This window comes from Thamnophis elegans, chromosome 1 (assembly GCF_009769535.1).
Source record: "Thamnophis elegans isolate rThaEle1 chromosome 1, rThaEle1.pri, whole genome shotgun sequence".
NCBI lineage: Eukaryota > Metazoa > Chordata > Lepidosauria > Squamata > Colubridae > Thamnophis > Thamnophis elegans.
Window position 1 is genome coordinate 149,052,373 of NC_045541.1, and position 16,333 is coordinate 149,068,705.

At 38.1% G+C, this 16,333-nt stretch overlaps 1 protein-coding gene across 3 annotated transcripts in view; it reads right to left on the reverse strand.

Annotated features, from left to right (window-relative positions):
• Window positions 1–16,333, reverse strand: part of PPP1R13B (protein phosphatase 1 regulatory subunit 13B) — a 58,882-nt gene that overhangs the window by 21,709 nt on the left and 20,840 nt on the right. For all 3 annotated transcript variants that reach the window (XM_032234902.1, XM_032234887.1, XM_032234894.1), the window contains exons 2-4: window positions 15,634–15,781; window positions 13,299–13,418; window positions 6,618–6,682 (exon numbers count right to left, since the gene is read on the reverse strand). In XM_032234902.1, the coding sequence (XP_032090793.1) occupies window positions 6,618–6,682; window positions 13,299–13,418; window positions 15,634–15,781 (333 nt within the window). The remainder of the gene's footprint in view (window positions 1–6,617; window positions 6,683–13,298; window positions 13,419–15,633; window positions 15,782–16,333) is intronic.

Sequence of the window (16,333 nt, forward strand, 5' to 3'; positions counted from 1 at the left end):
TGTACTCAAACTACTTATATAGTTGTTCTCTGAATGACATCATTTATTTTTCAAAACAAACTTGAGCCTATTACATGTAATACACAAAAACCACGTGGCACTCACTGACAATATAATAATAATGCATTTCCAGTGTTCATAAAAAGCATTTTACATAGATAACTACTCCCACACACATTCCAAAAATTCATCCTGAGCTTCACTTTCTAACAAACCATTGGCTTCTTTCTATTAACTGTGCCAAATAAATTGAAGACTGGAATCTTGAAGATAGTGTTTTTATATCTGTTTAAAATCTGTTATATAGTTCTGAAAAATAATCCATCTATGGAACAGCTGATTTTGTTTGTTGATATTGAAACTAAAATGTGTATAAATTTGATGTTTCAGTCCATGTCCAGAATACAACAGACATGTTTTTTTCTTTATTCATACAATGAAAAGAAATATTTTGATCCATGCAGAAATAACGTGTTAGGATGGTGGGAAAGAAGATAGATGAATGAGAGAGGATAGAGATAGGGGAGAAGGAAGACAGTGAAAAAACGGGGGTAGAATAGACATTGGGATATGCTTAATTTGAGACTTATCAGAGGAAACAAGGGCTAAAAAGAAAAGAAGGTGCTATAAGATAATAGGGGACAGAACATGCCATACTGGAATTCCTAAAGAAGAAAAGGACAGAGAGGGGATGAAGTCCACCAGCCTTACTCTAACCGTAACCTGTTATCTGTAACAGTTTGACTCTGTTGCTACTGATGGGTAAAATAAATAAATAATGCTAGTTTAAAGTTTAAAAGTTTAAAGTTTAATAACATTTATATGCTGCCCAATCCCGTAGGACTCCGGGCGGCTTACAATACAAAATAAATCAAAAAAGAATAGAAGGAAAGAAAAGATAGATTTAAAAAACATGCCATACACTCCGTTCTAAGTGGGGCTGGACTGTATTTTGGGGTCAACAGGCCTGCCGGAACAGCCAGGTTTTAGTGGCTTTATGGAAGGCCAACAGAGTGGGAAGGGTCCGGAGATGACGAGAGCGTGAGTGACCATTTGAAGTGCCTCCCGGTCCAGGTAGGGCCGCAACTGGTGCACCAGGCGAACCTGGGCAAAAGCCCCCCTGGTCACAGCCGACAGGTGGTATTCTAATGTCAGCTGAGAATCCAGGAGGACACCCAAGTTGTGGACCCTCTCTGAGGGGTGAAGAGTTTCACCCCCCAGGCTAAGAGATGGAATATCTGGTCCGTTCTTGGGGGTCAACATCAATAGCCACTCGGTCTTGTCTGGATTGAGTGCCAGCTTGTTTACTCCCATCCAGACCCTGACAGCCTCCAGGCACTGGCACATCACTTCTACCGCTTCGCTGAGTTGGCACGGGGCGGACAGATACAACTGGGTATCATCCGCGTATTGATGATATTTGATCCCGTGCCAACGAATGATCTCACCCAGCGGCTTCATGTAGATGTTAAATAGGAGGGGGGACAGGACCGAGCCCTGAGGCACCCCATATTTTAGGGGCCTAGGGGTCAACCTCTGTCCTCCAATCAACACCGTAACACGGTGCCTCCCACTCCCACCTCTCCCAATCGTCGCAGAAGGATACCATGGTCGATGGTATCGAAGGCCGCTGAGAGGTCAAGGAGCACCAGGATAGAGGAATATCCTCTATCCCTGGCCCTCCAGAGATCATTGGTCAGCGCGACCAAAGCAGTTTCGGTGGAGTAACCAGGCCTGAAACCCGACTGAAAGGGATTTAGATAATCTGCTTCCTCCAAGGTCCATTGCTAAAACAATGACTGATGCTTTTCAAAAATTAATTCACAAAATCACAGAATCCATTTGGGAAGGAAAATATAAATTTTACAGTAGCAATAATTTAGCTTTTTGGAAAAATAGATTGACTAAATGTAGACAAAAAGAAAAAAACTATTTGGATACAAAAATCAAAACATCAAAACTATCTAATGATAGTATCATACCAGGGGTGGGTTCCTGCCAGTTCTAACCTCTTCTGTAGAAGAGGTTCCACAAATCTACAATGCCATTTAGAATCGGTTCCAGCTCCCTCTCCCCCGCCCATCTGCATATCAGAGCCGAAGTGGCGCAGTGGTTAAATGCAGCACTGCAGGCTACTTCAGCTGCCTGCAGTTCTGCAGTTTGGCTGTTCAAATCTCACCGGCTCAGGGTTGACTCAGCCTTCTATCCTTCCGAGGTGGGTAAAATGAGGACCCGGATTGTTGTTGGGGGCAATATGCTGACTCTGTAAACCGCTTAGAGAGGGCTGAAAGCCCTATGAAGCGGTATATAAGTCTAACTGCTATTGCTATTGCTATTGCTATCATCAAGATAAAGAGCGAGAGGAGGAATTCTGGGATTTGAAGTCCACAAGTCTTAAAGCTGTCAAGTTTGAACACCCCTGGGTTTTTTTTTCTAAAGGATTAGGGGTACAAGGGCCTTGTAGCTTGACAGCTTTAAGACTTGCGTGCTTCAAATGCCAAAGTTTCTGAGCCAACATTTTGGTTACTAAGCAAGAGTGTTGTTAAGTGAGTTTCACCACATTTTACAAGTTGGCCATGCCCACCCAGTCACATGACTGCCAAACCACTCCCACTCAGTCACATGGCTGGCAAACCATTCTTACAAAGCAGGCCACACCTACAGAAGAGGTTCTAAAATTTTTTGAAACCCACCATTGTATCATACCCAACCCAATCTGAAGAAAAATATGCTGCCAGCAGCAGAATATATTATTTTCTTTTGTCAGGAACCTCCATGTTCTGGGAATAACCTTCTAAGTGTTCCTCAGATAATAGGATGCCAGAAAGAAAGGCCTCTTCCAAAAGGTTCATATGAGAAAAGATAGTATTTCAAAGAACTTGGTGTTATTTCATATAAGTTATTATTTCTCATAACCAGTATTGAACTGTGCCTATAAACAGAAACGCAGACAATGAAGTAGTTGTAACAAGGAAGTCATATGCTTTTTACAACTGACTTTAATCATTATTTTGTGCAATTGAGACCTGCTGAAATTTCCCTAAAAGATAATACATTAAAATCTTTAACTGTGCAAATATGCTGCTGGTGATGCTGAAGTCTGGTACAAAGATTCAAGGATTTAAATCTAGGAATAAACCCAAGCTGCAGTTCAAAGAAAGTAGGTCAGGACTGTCTAACTAAGAAAAAAAAATACATTATCTTTTTGTATGTTAAGCATAGTCTTTTGTGCATTCGGTTATATGTCCTCACTCAGTCTGCTGTCAGCCCTTCAAGGTGGAGCAGAACAGGAAACAGAGATCACAAGAACCATTAGAACTCTATGTCACAGGTTATAATAATATTCAATACCTGACATAAGTTTCTCTGTGTCCACTTTTGTACTCAAGAAAATCAGGGCATGGTAATCTTGAAGTTTTTTTCCCCCTCAACCCAATCTCTTTCTCAGGGTTGACTTCCTATTTACATAACTACCCTCACATTCTTTCTTAAAGAAAATCTCTGTACTCCTCTACTCACCACCTCCCTTATCAGATTTAGTCTACCCTCCTACCGGTGAGGGGGATACCAGAAAGGTCCTATAGAAACCAAATACAGAACTAACTTTTGCTCCCCACATTTGCTTGGCGGTTCTTCAAGACTACTAGACAAGTCTTGCTTCACAGGGTCAGACAGCACGGGAAAGTGCTTGGACTTGGAAACAAGGGTTGAACAGAGAATAATGATACTTTCAGCCCTACCAGATAGGCCAAGACAAAACACCACAAGAGCTACATAAACTCAACTGGATAGAACTTTGAAATCCCAAAATTCTACCTCCTTTTATACCAAAGAGAATCAAAACAGGACAATCTTGAATATTTTCCTTGTCATTTCGTCTGCTTATCAGACTGAACTTCTTAATGATGCATTTTAAAAGAAGAGCATGAATTAGTTTTGTGATAAATATTTCAAAACATGTAATGCCTTTTCTCTTTAATAACTGATAATCAGTTCCAAAGTTGTTATAAATGTAATCTAATTTTAAAGCAAACAGAAAAAAAGATAATCTCTTGACTGCACACCAGTTCACTGTGAAATGTACAAAAGATACTACAAACTGAAGACTGATCAGTGATGAAATGTTTTCCATCCTCCTTTTAATGAAACTGGAAAGAAATGCAAGCCAAAATATGAATGTTGTGTTTACTATAATTCATCACTCAAAAACAATTATGAATAATAGAAATTCCTCATTAAGCACTATAAATAAATACTATTCCTTTTAATTGTGACTTGCGAAACTGGATTTTTCTGGATGTTTAAAGAGGAAACAAAGCCATGCCAGTGTGATACGCTCTAACCTGCTATGATTAAGGCTCATTAAAAGATTCTGAAATACCATCGGCTTTACTTTATTTTTGTTTTTCCAACTTTGTGGTTAACGCAATGTTTATGAAGGTGGCTCAACCTCAAAAAACAGACATTCAAAACAGCACGTGATTAAATTTAATGCTACAGGCATCAAAAAGCATTTATTTGCCTCACACATTTTCATTACAACATTATTTCTTTTTCAGCTAAACTGTTGACAGTGTTTCATAAAAAATTTGTACAATTGCCAAATGTAAATATAATAATGCTTGTAGTACCATTTCTTTTATTTCACTGTTTATTTTCATAGCTAACTATGATTACTGAAACAATAATCAAATGTGTATTGTTAATATTAATAGTAAAACCAATGAGCTACAAAAATATTATTCACAAGCTAAGTTGGTCAATAACTCCCAAATCTCATAAGAAATAAGCTCTCATCCTCAGTTTGTGTAGATCTAATAAATCTCAGGTGGCTTTGTATCTTCTTTGATCAAAATCAAAAGTCCCCTTCTCTTATCCAAATCCTTCTTCAATATGAAAAACTGCCCCTGGCATTCATTACAAATCAATGAATGAAAAAGTCTAGTGGATTTTGCTAGCAGTGAAAAGCCTAATCATGACAAGATCACATCAGCTGTCAAGTCTAATTAACTCAATGCATTGTCCTTTTCATAGTCAATGGACAAGTTTAAGCTCGTTCCATTTTTACACTTGACTATGGGTTTAAATTTCAAAACACAAACAATGCAGAATAGAAACTTTTACTGCTTGTACGTCTGTGTGGTTTTAAGTTTTTAAATGCTTTTACTGATTTTTAAAAAAAAATTCTATGCCAGTGATGGCTAACCTTTTTGCTATTGCCAAAAGCGGGGGGAGCGCAGGGGGGTCATGCATGGGTATGTCCACACCCATAACTCTATGCACGGGATCCCTCCCTCCCGGTTTTGGCATATGATGGATTGGTTTTTAACCCTTCCCAGGCTCCAGAGGCTTTCTAGGAGCCTGGGGAGGGCAAAAATGGTCTCCCCCCCCCCCCCCGGGGAGACTTCAGAAGTCTTCCCTGAAGCCTCTGGAGGGTGAAAAATGGCCAAAAATGGAGGGTGAAAAATGGCCAAAAATGAAGGCTGAAGTCAGCTGGCCAGCACATGTGCACTGGAGTTGACAGGGCAACCCCTTGTGTGCCCTAACAAATGGCTCCACGTGCTATAGGTTCGCCATCACGGTTCTATGCTATCCAGAGTCCACTGGCGTTAGATAGCTGAAGTAAACATTTATCACTGAAATAAAATAGCTATCTTAAATTTTCTAAAAAAAAATGCTTTTTAAAGAGTAAGAATAGAAACAACCCAAACAGGTTTTAGCAAATACTGAGTTCATGCATTTGCTTAAAAGCTGTCTATTGTGGGAAATGGGATGCTAATATGATTATATAAAGCTCTTTTATATAATATATAAGAATACTGCAAGTATTTCATTCTATGTACTAACAACAATGGCAGATATGTGGTATTTATTTCCAAGATAGTATTCAATACAAGAAGATACCACACAATCATAACAGCTGCATTGAAGCTTTGTGAAATTGTAAACACTGACACTGAATATTTAAAAAACACAGTTTAATTTTTTTTCTAAGGCTACATTACTACTATCGGTAAATTGTTGCAAAATAACACAGTTTTGGAATATATAACATATTTTTAAAACTTTTTTTGTGTATAATAGAAATATCAGAGGGTTAAATTCTTAAAAATATTCCATATCAAACTGTTTTTTAAAATGTTAAATTCAGGAGGGGGGGAAAAGGTATGCCGTCAACTGTCATAAATTTTATAAAAGAAATCCTTGCCAAATTTGTAAAATGTAAAATTGTTTGCCTTGGGGAAAGCTATGTAAAATATTTTACTTTAAAATGTGTTTTAGAAATTTTGAAATATATTATCTGAGAATGCCAAAATAGGCACAACTTGCCGAGATAGACTAATTAATCCTAATGTTGTTGTTGTTGTTTTTAAATTCCAATGAAGACATGTGAGATTCTGGTATTCTCACATTAAACTACAGAAGATTGCAGAAGTAAAATTACCAAAATCACACAAGATATTGCACCCTTGCAAAATGTTGGTTGTTATTTTATGTTACTTTGTTTATTTCTGTCTTAGCTATGAAAAATCGCTTGAGGATGCCAAAATTCCAGGTTTAAAAATACAAATCAACTTGAAAATACATATACTGTTAATAGGCAATTTGTCACATACCCCATTTTCTGTACGTTTCTCCACAGGTATAGAGATTCCATTTCTATGATTTTGAGTCTGACGTCCTGGGAAAAACACAATTATAACATTTAGGTTCTCTGTTTAATACTTATTTTAGCATTAGCAAATGTTTAGACAAGTTAAATATAAAAGGCAACCTTGTGTGTTAATTTGAACAGCAAAATTTTAGTTGTACAGAGGTTTGCTTTTCTATATCTGAGTAGAACCTCAGTTCAATAACAACTAAAATGCCACAGAAATTGACATTACCTCAGTTCTAATTACGTTGTTTTCCACTGTTATATAGCTAAGGTGATAAAAAGGTAAAATATTTGCTCACTATACCCTTTCCACAAAAACTATCTGCTACTGCTGCTGCTAATTTCAGCTACAGGTAATCCTTGATTTAACAACAATTCATTTAGTGATTGTTCTAAGTTACAATAGCACTGGGATAAGTGACTTTTGAATGTTTTTCACACTTGTAACTGTTGCAGCATCCCCATGCTCACGTGATTAAAATTTGGTATGCTTGGCAACTGGCATATATTTATAACGATTGCAGTGTCATGGTCCCTCAGAGAGGGTCCGCAACTTGGGAGTCCTCCTAGATCCACAGCTATCGTTCGACCACCATTTGACGGCTGTGGCTAGGGGGGCATTCGCCCAGGTTCGCCTGGTGCGCCAGTTGCGACCCTACCTGAATCGGGAGGCACTCACAACAGTCACTCGGGCCCTCGTGACCTCTAGGCTGGAATACTGCAATGTGCTCTACATGGGGCTGCCCTTGAAGAGCATCCGGCGTCTTCAGCTGGTACAGAACGCAGCCGCGCGAGTGATTGTGGGTGCACCGCGGTTCACCCACATTACACCTATCCTCCGCGAGCTGCGCTGGCTACCTGTCGATTTCCGGATGCGCTTCAAGGTGCTGTTAATCACCCATAAAGCCCTACATGGTAGTGGATCTGGATACTTGAGAGACCGCCTTCTGCCAATCACCTCCCTGCGACCAATAAGATCACACAGATTGGGCCTCCTCCGTATTCCATCGGCCAGCCAGTGTCGGCTGGCAACTACAAGGAGGAGGGCCTTCTCAGTAGTCGCCCCGACCCTTTGGAACGAACTCCCCGTGGAGATTCGTACCCTCACCACCGTCCAGGCCTTCCGCACAGCCTTGAAGAACTGGCTAGCCCGTCAGGCCTGGGGATGAAGATAGTTGCCCCTCCCGAATGATGAATGCATGTTGGTTACTGTTTTTATTATATGTGTCTTTGTTATTGTCTGCATTTCCCCTTCCCTGATTTTATGTGAGCCGCCCTGAGTCCCCTCAGGGAAAAGGGCGGCCTACAAATGTCAATAAAATCAAAATCAAATCAAATGGTCATATGATCCTTATGTGACCTTCTCACAAGCAAAGTCAGATTCACTTAACAATTGTGTTATTTACTTAACAATTTCAGTGATCCACTTAACAACTGTGGCAAAAAAAAAATCATAAAATGGGGCAACTGCCTTGATTAGCAACATAGATTTTGGGCTTAATTGTGATCATAAGTGGAGGACTATCTGCCTACCTATTTGTAAACAACACCAACCCCCATCATACCATTTTATTCACAGAAGAGAATGTCAAAACTTTATTAAGCTTGAACTTCTACCAGCCACTGTGGAGTATCACTGCCCAATCTTTTCCATGTATCAACTTGCTTGCCACAATTGCTATTTCTCCATGAAGAGTAACAGTATGGCTAAGATTATAAAAACAAGCTGCTGATCTAAATAGTAAAGGTAAGGGTTCCCCTCACATATATGTGCTAGTTGTTCCTGACTCTAGGGGGCGGTGCTCATCTCCATTTCAAAGTCAAAGAGCCAGCGCTGTCTGAAGACGTCTCCATGGTCATGTGGCTGGCATGACTAAACGCCAAAGGCGCACAGAAAGCTGTTAAATAGCCATACTTTAATTTTGTTTAAATGCAAATTCTGATAATTTTTTAAATTAAGAAATGGGAGTTGGCACGGTGGCAATGGATCAGAGGTTGGAAAACCAGTGGAGCCCTCTTGATATTTTCCTGGGTGGCAACCAAGTGAGACTGGGTCAGGGGGGTGGGTGACACCTCCACTATGGAAGTTCCTTGGTGAGCATGAAGAGAACCTCAGTGGTGGATCAGCTGCCTGTGCTCTAACTGTGGAACTGACGCCAGAGGATGCAGCAACACAGCAGAATGAGCAGAAATAACTAGCACCTTAGAGTCCATCTTGGGTCTTCTGCCCCAGTGAATATAAACACAGGCTCAACTGGCACAGTATAAGGATGTGATCATGGCTAGGGAGTCTGTTCAGTGGAGAACCCAGTGGAGTAGAGTGGGGGGGTCTCCAATCCCTGGTCTGCGGCATGCCAGAAACTGGGCTGCACAAACAAGCAAAGCCCCATCCTCAGGATGCAGGCAGCATGCAAAGCCCTTCAGTCCACAGAAAAACCTCTCTTCATGGAACTGGAGGGATACCAGGAACCAGTTTCCTGGAGTAGAACTCCATGAACCCTCTGGAGTAGAGAGTTCATGTGGCCAAATGTTTCATGGCAGCAGGAGCAAGAGAAGGAAGAAGGCAGTGGAGCTGTGGGAGGACAGTTATACCATTTCAGACAAATGGCTATCAACATCTTCTTAAAGACTTCCAGTGTTGGGAACTGCTGCTCAAGAGGCCATATATAAAGCAATTTCAGTCGATTCCCTTGCCTGTCCAGGAGTACCTGGGACTGAAGTTGCTGGCGTACAAATTAAGAACATTTTTATGGACCAGTGGCTTTAAAAGTTTTGACAGCTGGAGTTGGGGCTTGTTGAAGACCACCTGTATGCCTATTTGTCTCGCTACCCTCATATGGCAGACAGGAAAAGGCTGGGTCTGCTTCCTTCCAGTTCTTTTTTGGGGGGTGGCTTCTCTGCTGCTTAGGTCGGACTAGGGGACAGAATGTAGGGGAGTAAAAGAGGAAAGTTTGGTTTAGGATACAAGAGTTGTGAGAAGGAAGGCATAGGTAAGATGATTGGATGGAGGGCCTGGTCAGGTACAATACAAGCAGAGTTGGAAGGGACCTTGGAGGTCTTCTAGTCCAACCCCCTGCCTCGGCAGGAAACCTTATACCATTTCAGACAAATGGCTATCCAACATCTTTTTAAAGACTTCCAGTGTTGGGGCATTCACAACTTCTGGAGGCAAGCTGTTTCACTGATTAATTGATCTAACTATCAGGAAATTTCTCCTCAGTTCTAAGTTGCTTCTCTCCTTGATTAGTTTCCATCCATTGTTTCTTGTTCTGCCCTCAGGTGCTTTGCAGAATAGTTTGACTCCCTCTTCTTTGTGGCAACCCCTGAGATATTGGAACACTGCTATGTCTCCCCTAGTCCTTCTTTTCATTAAACTAGACATACCCAGTTCCTGCAACCGTTCCTCATATGTTTTAGCCTCCAGTCCCCTTAATCATCTTTGTTGCTCTTAAATGCAGTGACTGCCAGAACCTGAGCCAGAATCTGTCTATCTTGATTGTTTAGATTGGATGTGGATGGCTTCCAGTGCCTTAAGGATGGGAACTGGGATTGGGAAAGGAAGCAAAACAGGAAGAGAGGGGAGATGGTAGGGGAGAGCATTGCAATCATTATGGCATGGGGCGATATAGCAAGGGACAGGGCTCTCTTGGAGAAGGCAGCCCCATTGTTTAATACCAGTAACCTGTGTTCTGACCCCCCCCCCCCCCCCCCCGTGCTCAACCCCAAGTCCTGGTTTCCAAAGCTTTGGTGGTTCAGGTCTCCAGCTGTTGCTATATAATGCTAGGTTGACCTGCAAAAAGCTCATTGTGGATGAGAGAACCAACCTGGTTTGAATCATCAATACCTGGATGGGCAATTGGGGGCGGGGGAGGTGCCCTCTCTGAAATGTGCCTCTTGAGTTTCAAGTGTGGCAACAGTTGTGATTCCAGGCACAGGTGGCTGTGGTGCTTATTTTTGAGTCTTTTGTGGCCTCTATTATGTCTTTTTGTTTAATGTATTTGTGAATAAATGTATGAGAAATGGTTCTGACACTGAAGTGCATCATTTAGTTATATAGTATGTTGTGAATAATTATTGTAGAAAGAAGAAAAACTTGTTGTGCACAAGGGTTATGATAAACAAACTTGAAAGTTGCCTATGTCAGAAAACACATAAAAGTTGAATGAAGTGGGAATAATGGGTACTTAAACAAGAAAATATAAAGTCAAACATGAATGGGTGTTGAATGAATGTAGATTGAACACAAAATGAACAACAAATCTGATAAAAGTTGCAGCTCCTTGTTCTGTAATAATACTGGGAGTGGTTGACTTAATGATAGTGTTGAAAAGAAGAATGAATAGAAATAAGAAATACGTTAACTTATATATGAGTTAAGAATAAAAGCTTTAAAAACACAACTGCAAAGAAGATGAAACACAGCACAAATTAAAAGGAAACAATTTTTATTTATCTATTTATTAAACTTATTGGCTGCTCATCACAGGTAAGTAAATACTCATGGATTAAAATCTAAGAGACTAATAAAGGAAAATATTTGTAGTTTAGGGTTGAAATGAGGAGTCCTTGTTGTTCTCTGAGCTTAGTTGTTTCCTTGAAGATGGTTCATTATCCAAACTAGGTAACATCATCTGTGTCCTGACTAGGTAACTAACTCTAATGATGATACTTAGTTTGGGTAATGAAACATCTGCAAGAACCTGAGCCAGAATCTCAATCTCAGAGGGCATCAAGGACCCCTCGAAATTTAGGGAGCAGAACAATGACAATAAATTAATAATAAGCTTCAGGGGGGAAATTATAGATGACTTTTAATTCTAGTAGTAACAGATACAAGACTGGTTCTTATTTTTCTTTATTTCTGGTATGATATCCAAATATGTTGGGTGCAGAGAAGGATTTCCATTCTAAATTGATATACAAGCTCTACCTTTATACAGAGTACACCACATCTCTTTCAAATTAAGAGCTCTTCCTTAATATATTAAATCAAGCTTGAAAAGCACTTACTAATTTTTGAGTTTGCTTAATAGTACTGCTCATTTTGTAATGCTTGATTTAAATCCTCAGACTGATGGAAATATACTGGAAATATACTACTATTATATGTCAAAGGGGGCAGCCCTAGAGGATTTTGTGTTTGCTGAACAGTTTGAACAGTTGACTGAACAGTTTCAGTATTCAAGTAAGTTAAATATTTTGAAATGGACCCTAGCTTCATAACTATTTGACCTTTGATCTTATTAGCTATTCTTTTTGTTCTTTTTCCTTTCAAGTAATGTCTTATTATTAATTATTTTTTTTATAAAAGCACACTTAAAGTCTTAAAACTTATTTCTTCAGTTATTCTGAAATCTTCAGTCTTAGTATTGGATTTTTAAAGGTAGTGTGTGTAGTGTATAATTTCCAGAAGAACCCACTCATTCCTACTTACCTTTGATGTCTAAATTTGCCCTTATCCCCTAAAGCAAAATAAAGGCTTTTATCTATATATTTAAAAAGTTCTGCTTCTCACTTCCTTTTTATAAATAAGAAAGAAACAGAAAATCCTAGCTGCTCTTAAGTAAAACATGTCACTGAGACAGAAATTAGCTCATCTAGGGCCTAAAAGTACTGAAAATCCACAAGCTAGCAACTGAAAACAAAATGAAAAAGCTTTTAGATACAGTAAGCATCCTTAGGAGGTAGACTAAACAAGTTTAAATCAGGATTATATGTAGTGTTTTAGACCTATAATTATACTGTGAGCAAAAGGTATCAGGTGGCAAAATAAGATTCTAAATATAGAATGCATCAATGTACAATGTCCAGTCTCAAAAAGAGTGAGAGATTTTTTACAAACCCACAAGATTTGTTTGAAAAGGAAAATGTCAGAGCAAACCTAAATATTTTAACTATTATTTTCAAGCATTAGTAAATCCTGATATTGTTTCACAGTAGTTAATACAAGATGATTTTCATTTAAAGCATTCACTCCAAGTTTTCCACATTTAAAAACTAGGAATTAATTTATAAGAATTAAAATTAATTTTACAATTATAGGAAAATGCATTGTAGTATTGTGAATTCTCTTATCTTTGCCATTGAATATTATTATAAGTTTAATGTGGGTCCTAGTAATATATAAATTGAATGAGTAGTGAAATAACACTAATATTTGATATTTGTTTCACATATTTCATAAACTAAATCATCCATCATACAATGTGAAAACATAATCTAAGAATTTAAGTAACCTTAGATTGAAAATGATCCAATTGCTGTTTACGTCAGACAACTGAATAGGTACAACACGTATAATTAATAAATCAATTTCCCCTTAGGTTCAAAAACTGGTTTCACCACCTTCAGCTGCAATAACTAGAAACAAATGTTTATTGTAATTTTTCATCAGTATCTCGCATCACTATATATACGAATGTTTGCCCTTTTCTCATACAAAAGGATAGGAAGCATACCTTTAAGAATCATTATCTATAGAAATACTTGTAAATAACATTTACCTAGAGTTACAGTAGTTAAAAATCACCAACACTACTTTATCACTATGCTGGCAGATTTAATTTAAACTGAAAAAAGTTGGGGCACATAAAAATTATATCCATGATACAGCAACAAAGATTATAGAATAAAAGAGTACCCTGTTCGTTGCTTTCTGTTGGGGATTCTTCATGTCTGAGAAAAAATTTCACTTCTTCTCTACGAGGTCCCCATTTTTGTAGATGGTCATACATCATATGATCAAAGGGTATGTGTCGTTCTGAATACAGAATCAAAAATCACTCATTAGAGCACTTCACTGGCAGTTTACTTAAAATAAGGGTAAACAAGTATATAAAATAAGATATATGTTTTAATTTCCTGTCATTTCCCCATCAAAATTACAATATTCTAGGGTTCCAATAGATAACCTAAATCTTTCTTCCTCCCAATTACAGAGCAATCTTTTTAAAAAAGTTCACAAATTGAAATTATATAATCTCTAAAAATAATGTCAGTAGTGCTTAACTGGATTGTAGTTTGCACAAGACTGTAGTTTCGTGTGAGTCGTGACCACGTTTATATATTTAAAATATTACTTATTCATTAGATTTATATCCTACCTTTTCATTCAGGAGCTCAAGGTAGTGTATACAACACTCTCGTCCACTTTTTGCCCATTATAAGCATCATGTGTGATAGGTTGGAGTAAAAGGGAATAACTGGCTCACAGTCATCCAGTGACCTTCTGAATGCCATAAGTATTTTACTCTTTCACAACTCAATATGTTAGAAAATAATGATGAAGGATTAGTACCTCAGTGTTGGTATTACTCATAACACTGTTAACAACTACCCCCTACAGTAATGGATCTCATATTTTGCAACCAAACTTATAATAAATAGGGCTTTAGTCACTATCACTCTAGAAACAATTACACTGAAACAATTTGCAAGCTACCATATTCCACATAACCTATCAGCCTCACACAAAAGCCAAGGGGATACATCTCTATTTTGCTATCTGACAAAACAAGTTGTTGGTAAAAATATGAAATAGTACTAAGCAGCAAAGAGAATGTCACTAAAACGTAAATATCCTTTTGTTTCTTAATTCCTAAATATTTTTTTATTTGTTCTTTACCACTTTTTAAAGGATCATGGCAGTTTACTATATTTACCCACTGCTAATTTATGATAATCAAGATAATCATATCATCTTTTTTTTACCTTTTACTAAGAATAAACAGGCAGAAACCTCTTCCATTCAGAATATCCCATCAGAATTCTATTAAGGCTAAATATGCACATTTAACTCTATTCAGGTTCACACTAAAAGCATGCTATCTACAGCAATGATATTGTGCTAGACTGAATAGCATACTGTGAAAGTTTAAAGAGAAGGATGTAATTAGTAAAATACTGTAGAGTTCCATTTGTCTTTTACAGAATCTAAGATTTACATGAAATAACTGGGGAAAGTTAATTGCACCCACCTGTTTCCTTTTGGGGGCTTTTAAAAAGGTATCTGTTCTCCCTAGTTCTTAAGCATTGCAGTATTTACTGTTCTTAAGCTCTGTGGTATTTACTGTAGATTAATTTATTTTTCAGACTTTTTATACTGCTAACTATTCAATAGTTGAAGCTCTCATTTTCAAAGTGGATTTAAATATGTGAATTCTAATTACCATATTTTTCAGAGTATAAGATGCACAGCAGTATAAGACCAACCCAGATTTTGAAGAGGCAAATTAAAAAAAAAGTTTTTGCACTCTGCAGACATCCAAAAAATGGCCCATTTTTCACAAAAACGGGTCCATTCCCCCCCCCCCAAAAGGGCATGAATAGCCTTTAGGAGGCTTGTAGAGTGTTCCTGGGGAGTGGGGGAGGCCAAAAATGAGCAAACAACAGCCCATATTTGTGAAAAAAGGATATGTGTAGCTTTTAGGAGGCTTGTAGACTGCTCCTGGGGCTGGAGGCAAAATTAAGCAAAAACCGGCCTGTTTTTCGCTCATTTCTACCCTCTCCAGCCCCCAGGAGCACTCTGAAAGCCTCCTAAAGGCAATGCACAGCCATTTTGGTGAAGAGGGTCGGGTTTTGGGAGGCAAAAAAATGCTGTATTCAGTGTATAAGACGCACCCAGATTTTCAGAGTCTTTTGAGGCAAAAAGGTACGTCTTATACTCCAAAAAATACGGTAGTAAATATAACACATATATGAATAGGTTTTTGATTTATTTATGCTGTAATTCATTATTAAAAAGATATAATTGTAAATGAAACACTATCAATTGTATTAATCTGCTGATTTTTCATTGGAATTTTTCAAGAATCCCCCCTTCTCTGGAAAAAATATATAGTTTCAGCCTAAACTGTGGATAATGTGCAGTCACATAGTAATGTTTCTTTTAAACTGTTGTCGAAAACCAGTTGATAAATGATAATGCTTGACATAATGCAGCATAGATAAACATGGAATACCAAAGTATTGCTTACCATTTCCACGCCATACTTCAGAAAGATGGCAGCTACCTTCACCAGGTTCTTTGCAAAATTCCACCACATCTCGACAGGTTGTTTCAGGAGTAATTGGCACTTCAGTCAAAATTTGTTCATTATTGCTCAGGAACACTGTCAATATCATCTGAAAAACAGGAAACCGCTGTACAATGTAGATCAAAAGTTTTTCAATCATGCAATCTGATCTGTATAATTTGGTGCACTGTCCTGTTTTTAAACCACAGAACAAGGATCCTTTATAAAATTCGGCAAATATTCACTGAAAAATGAAACAGAATAAAGATACGCCTAAAGATCAACAGAGTTAATAAAAGAAATTACTCCCATCTAAAATAATCATGTTCTGGTGATATGTTATATTTGATTACAGTAGACTGGAAATAAATAAAAAAATGTTATGCTCACAGACTGGTAATCAGAATATAAGTCAGCAAAAACAATACATCTGATTTTCAATCAAGTACCAATTTAAGCAGTGCATCCCATTGAATCAAGAAGCCTTAATATAGTTTTTATTATAGCTTATATTGTTAAATTGCAATAAATGAGACCTTAGATAAATGTGGTTGGATCTAAAGAATGAATGGAATAAATCTACTCCCTAGCTCTCATCCAGTAACATTATAACCACTAATAAAAGAACATTGGTTTCAAAGGGAACTTGGGGTTATTCCTA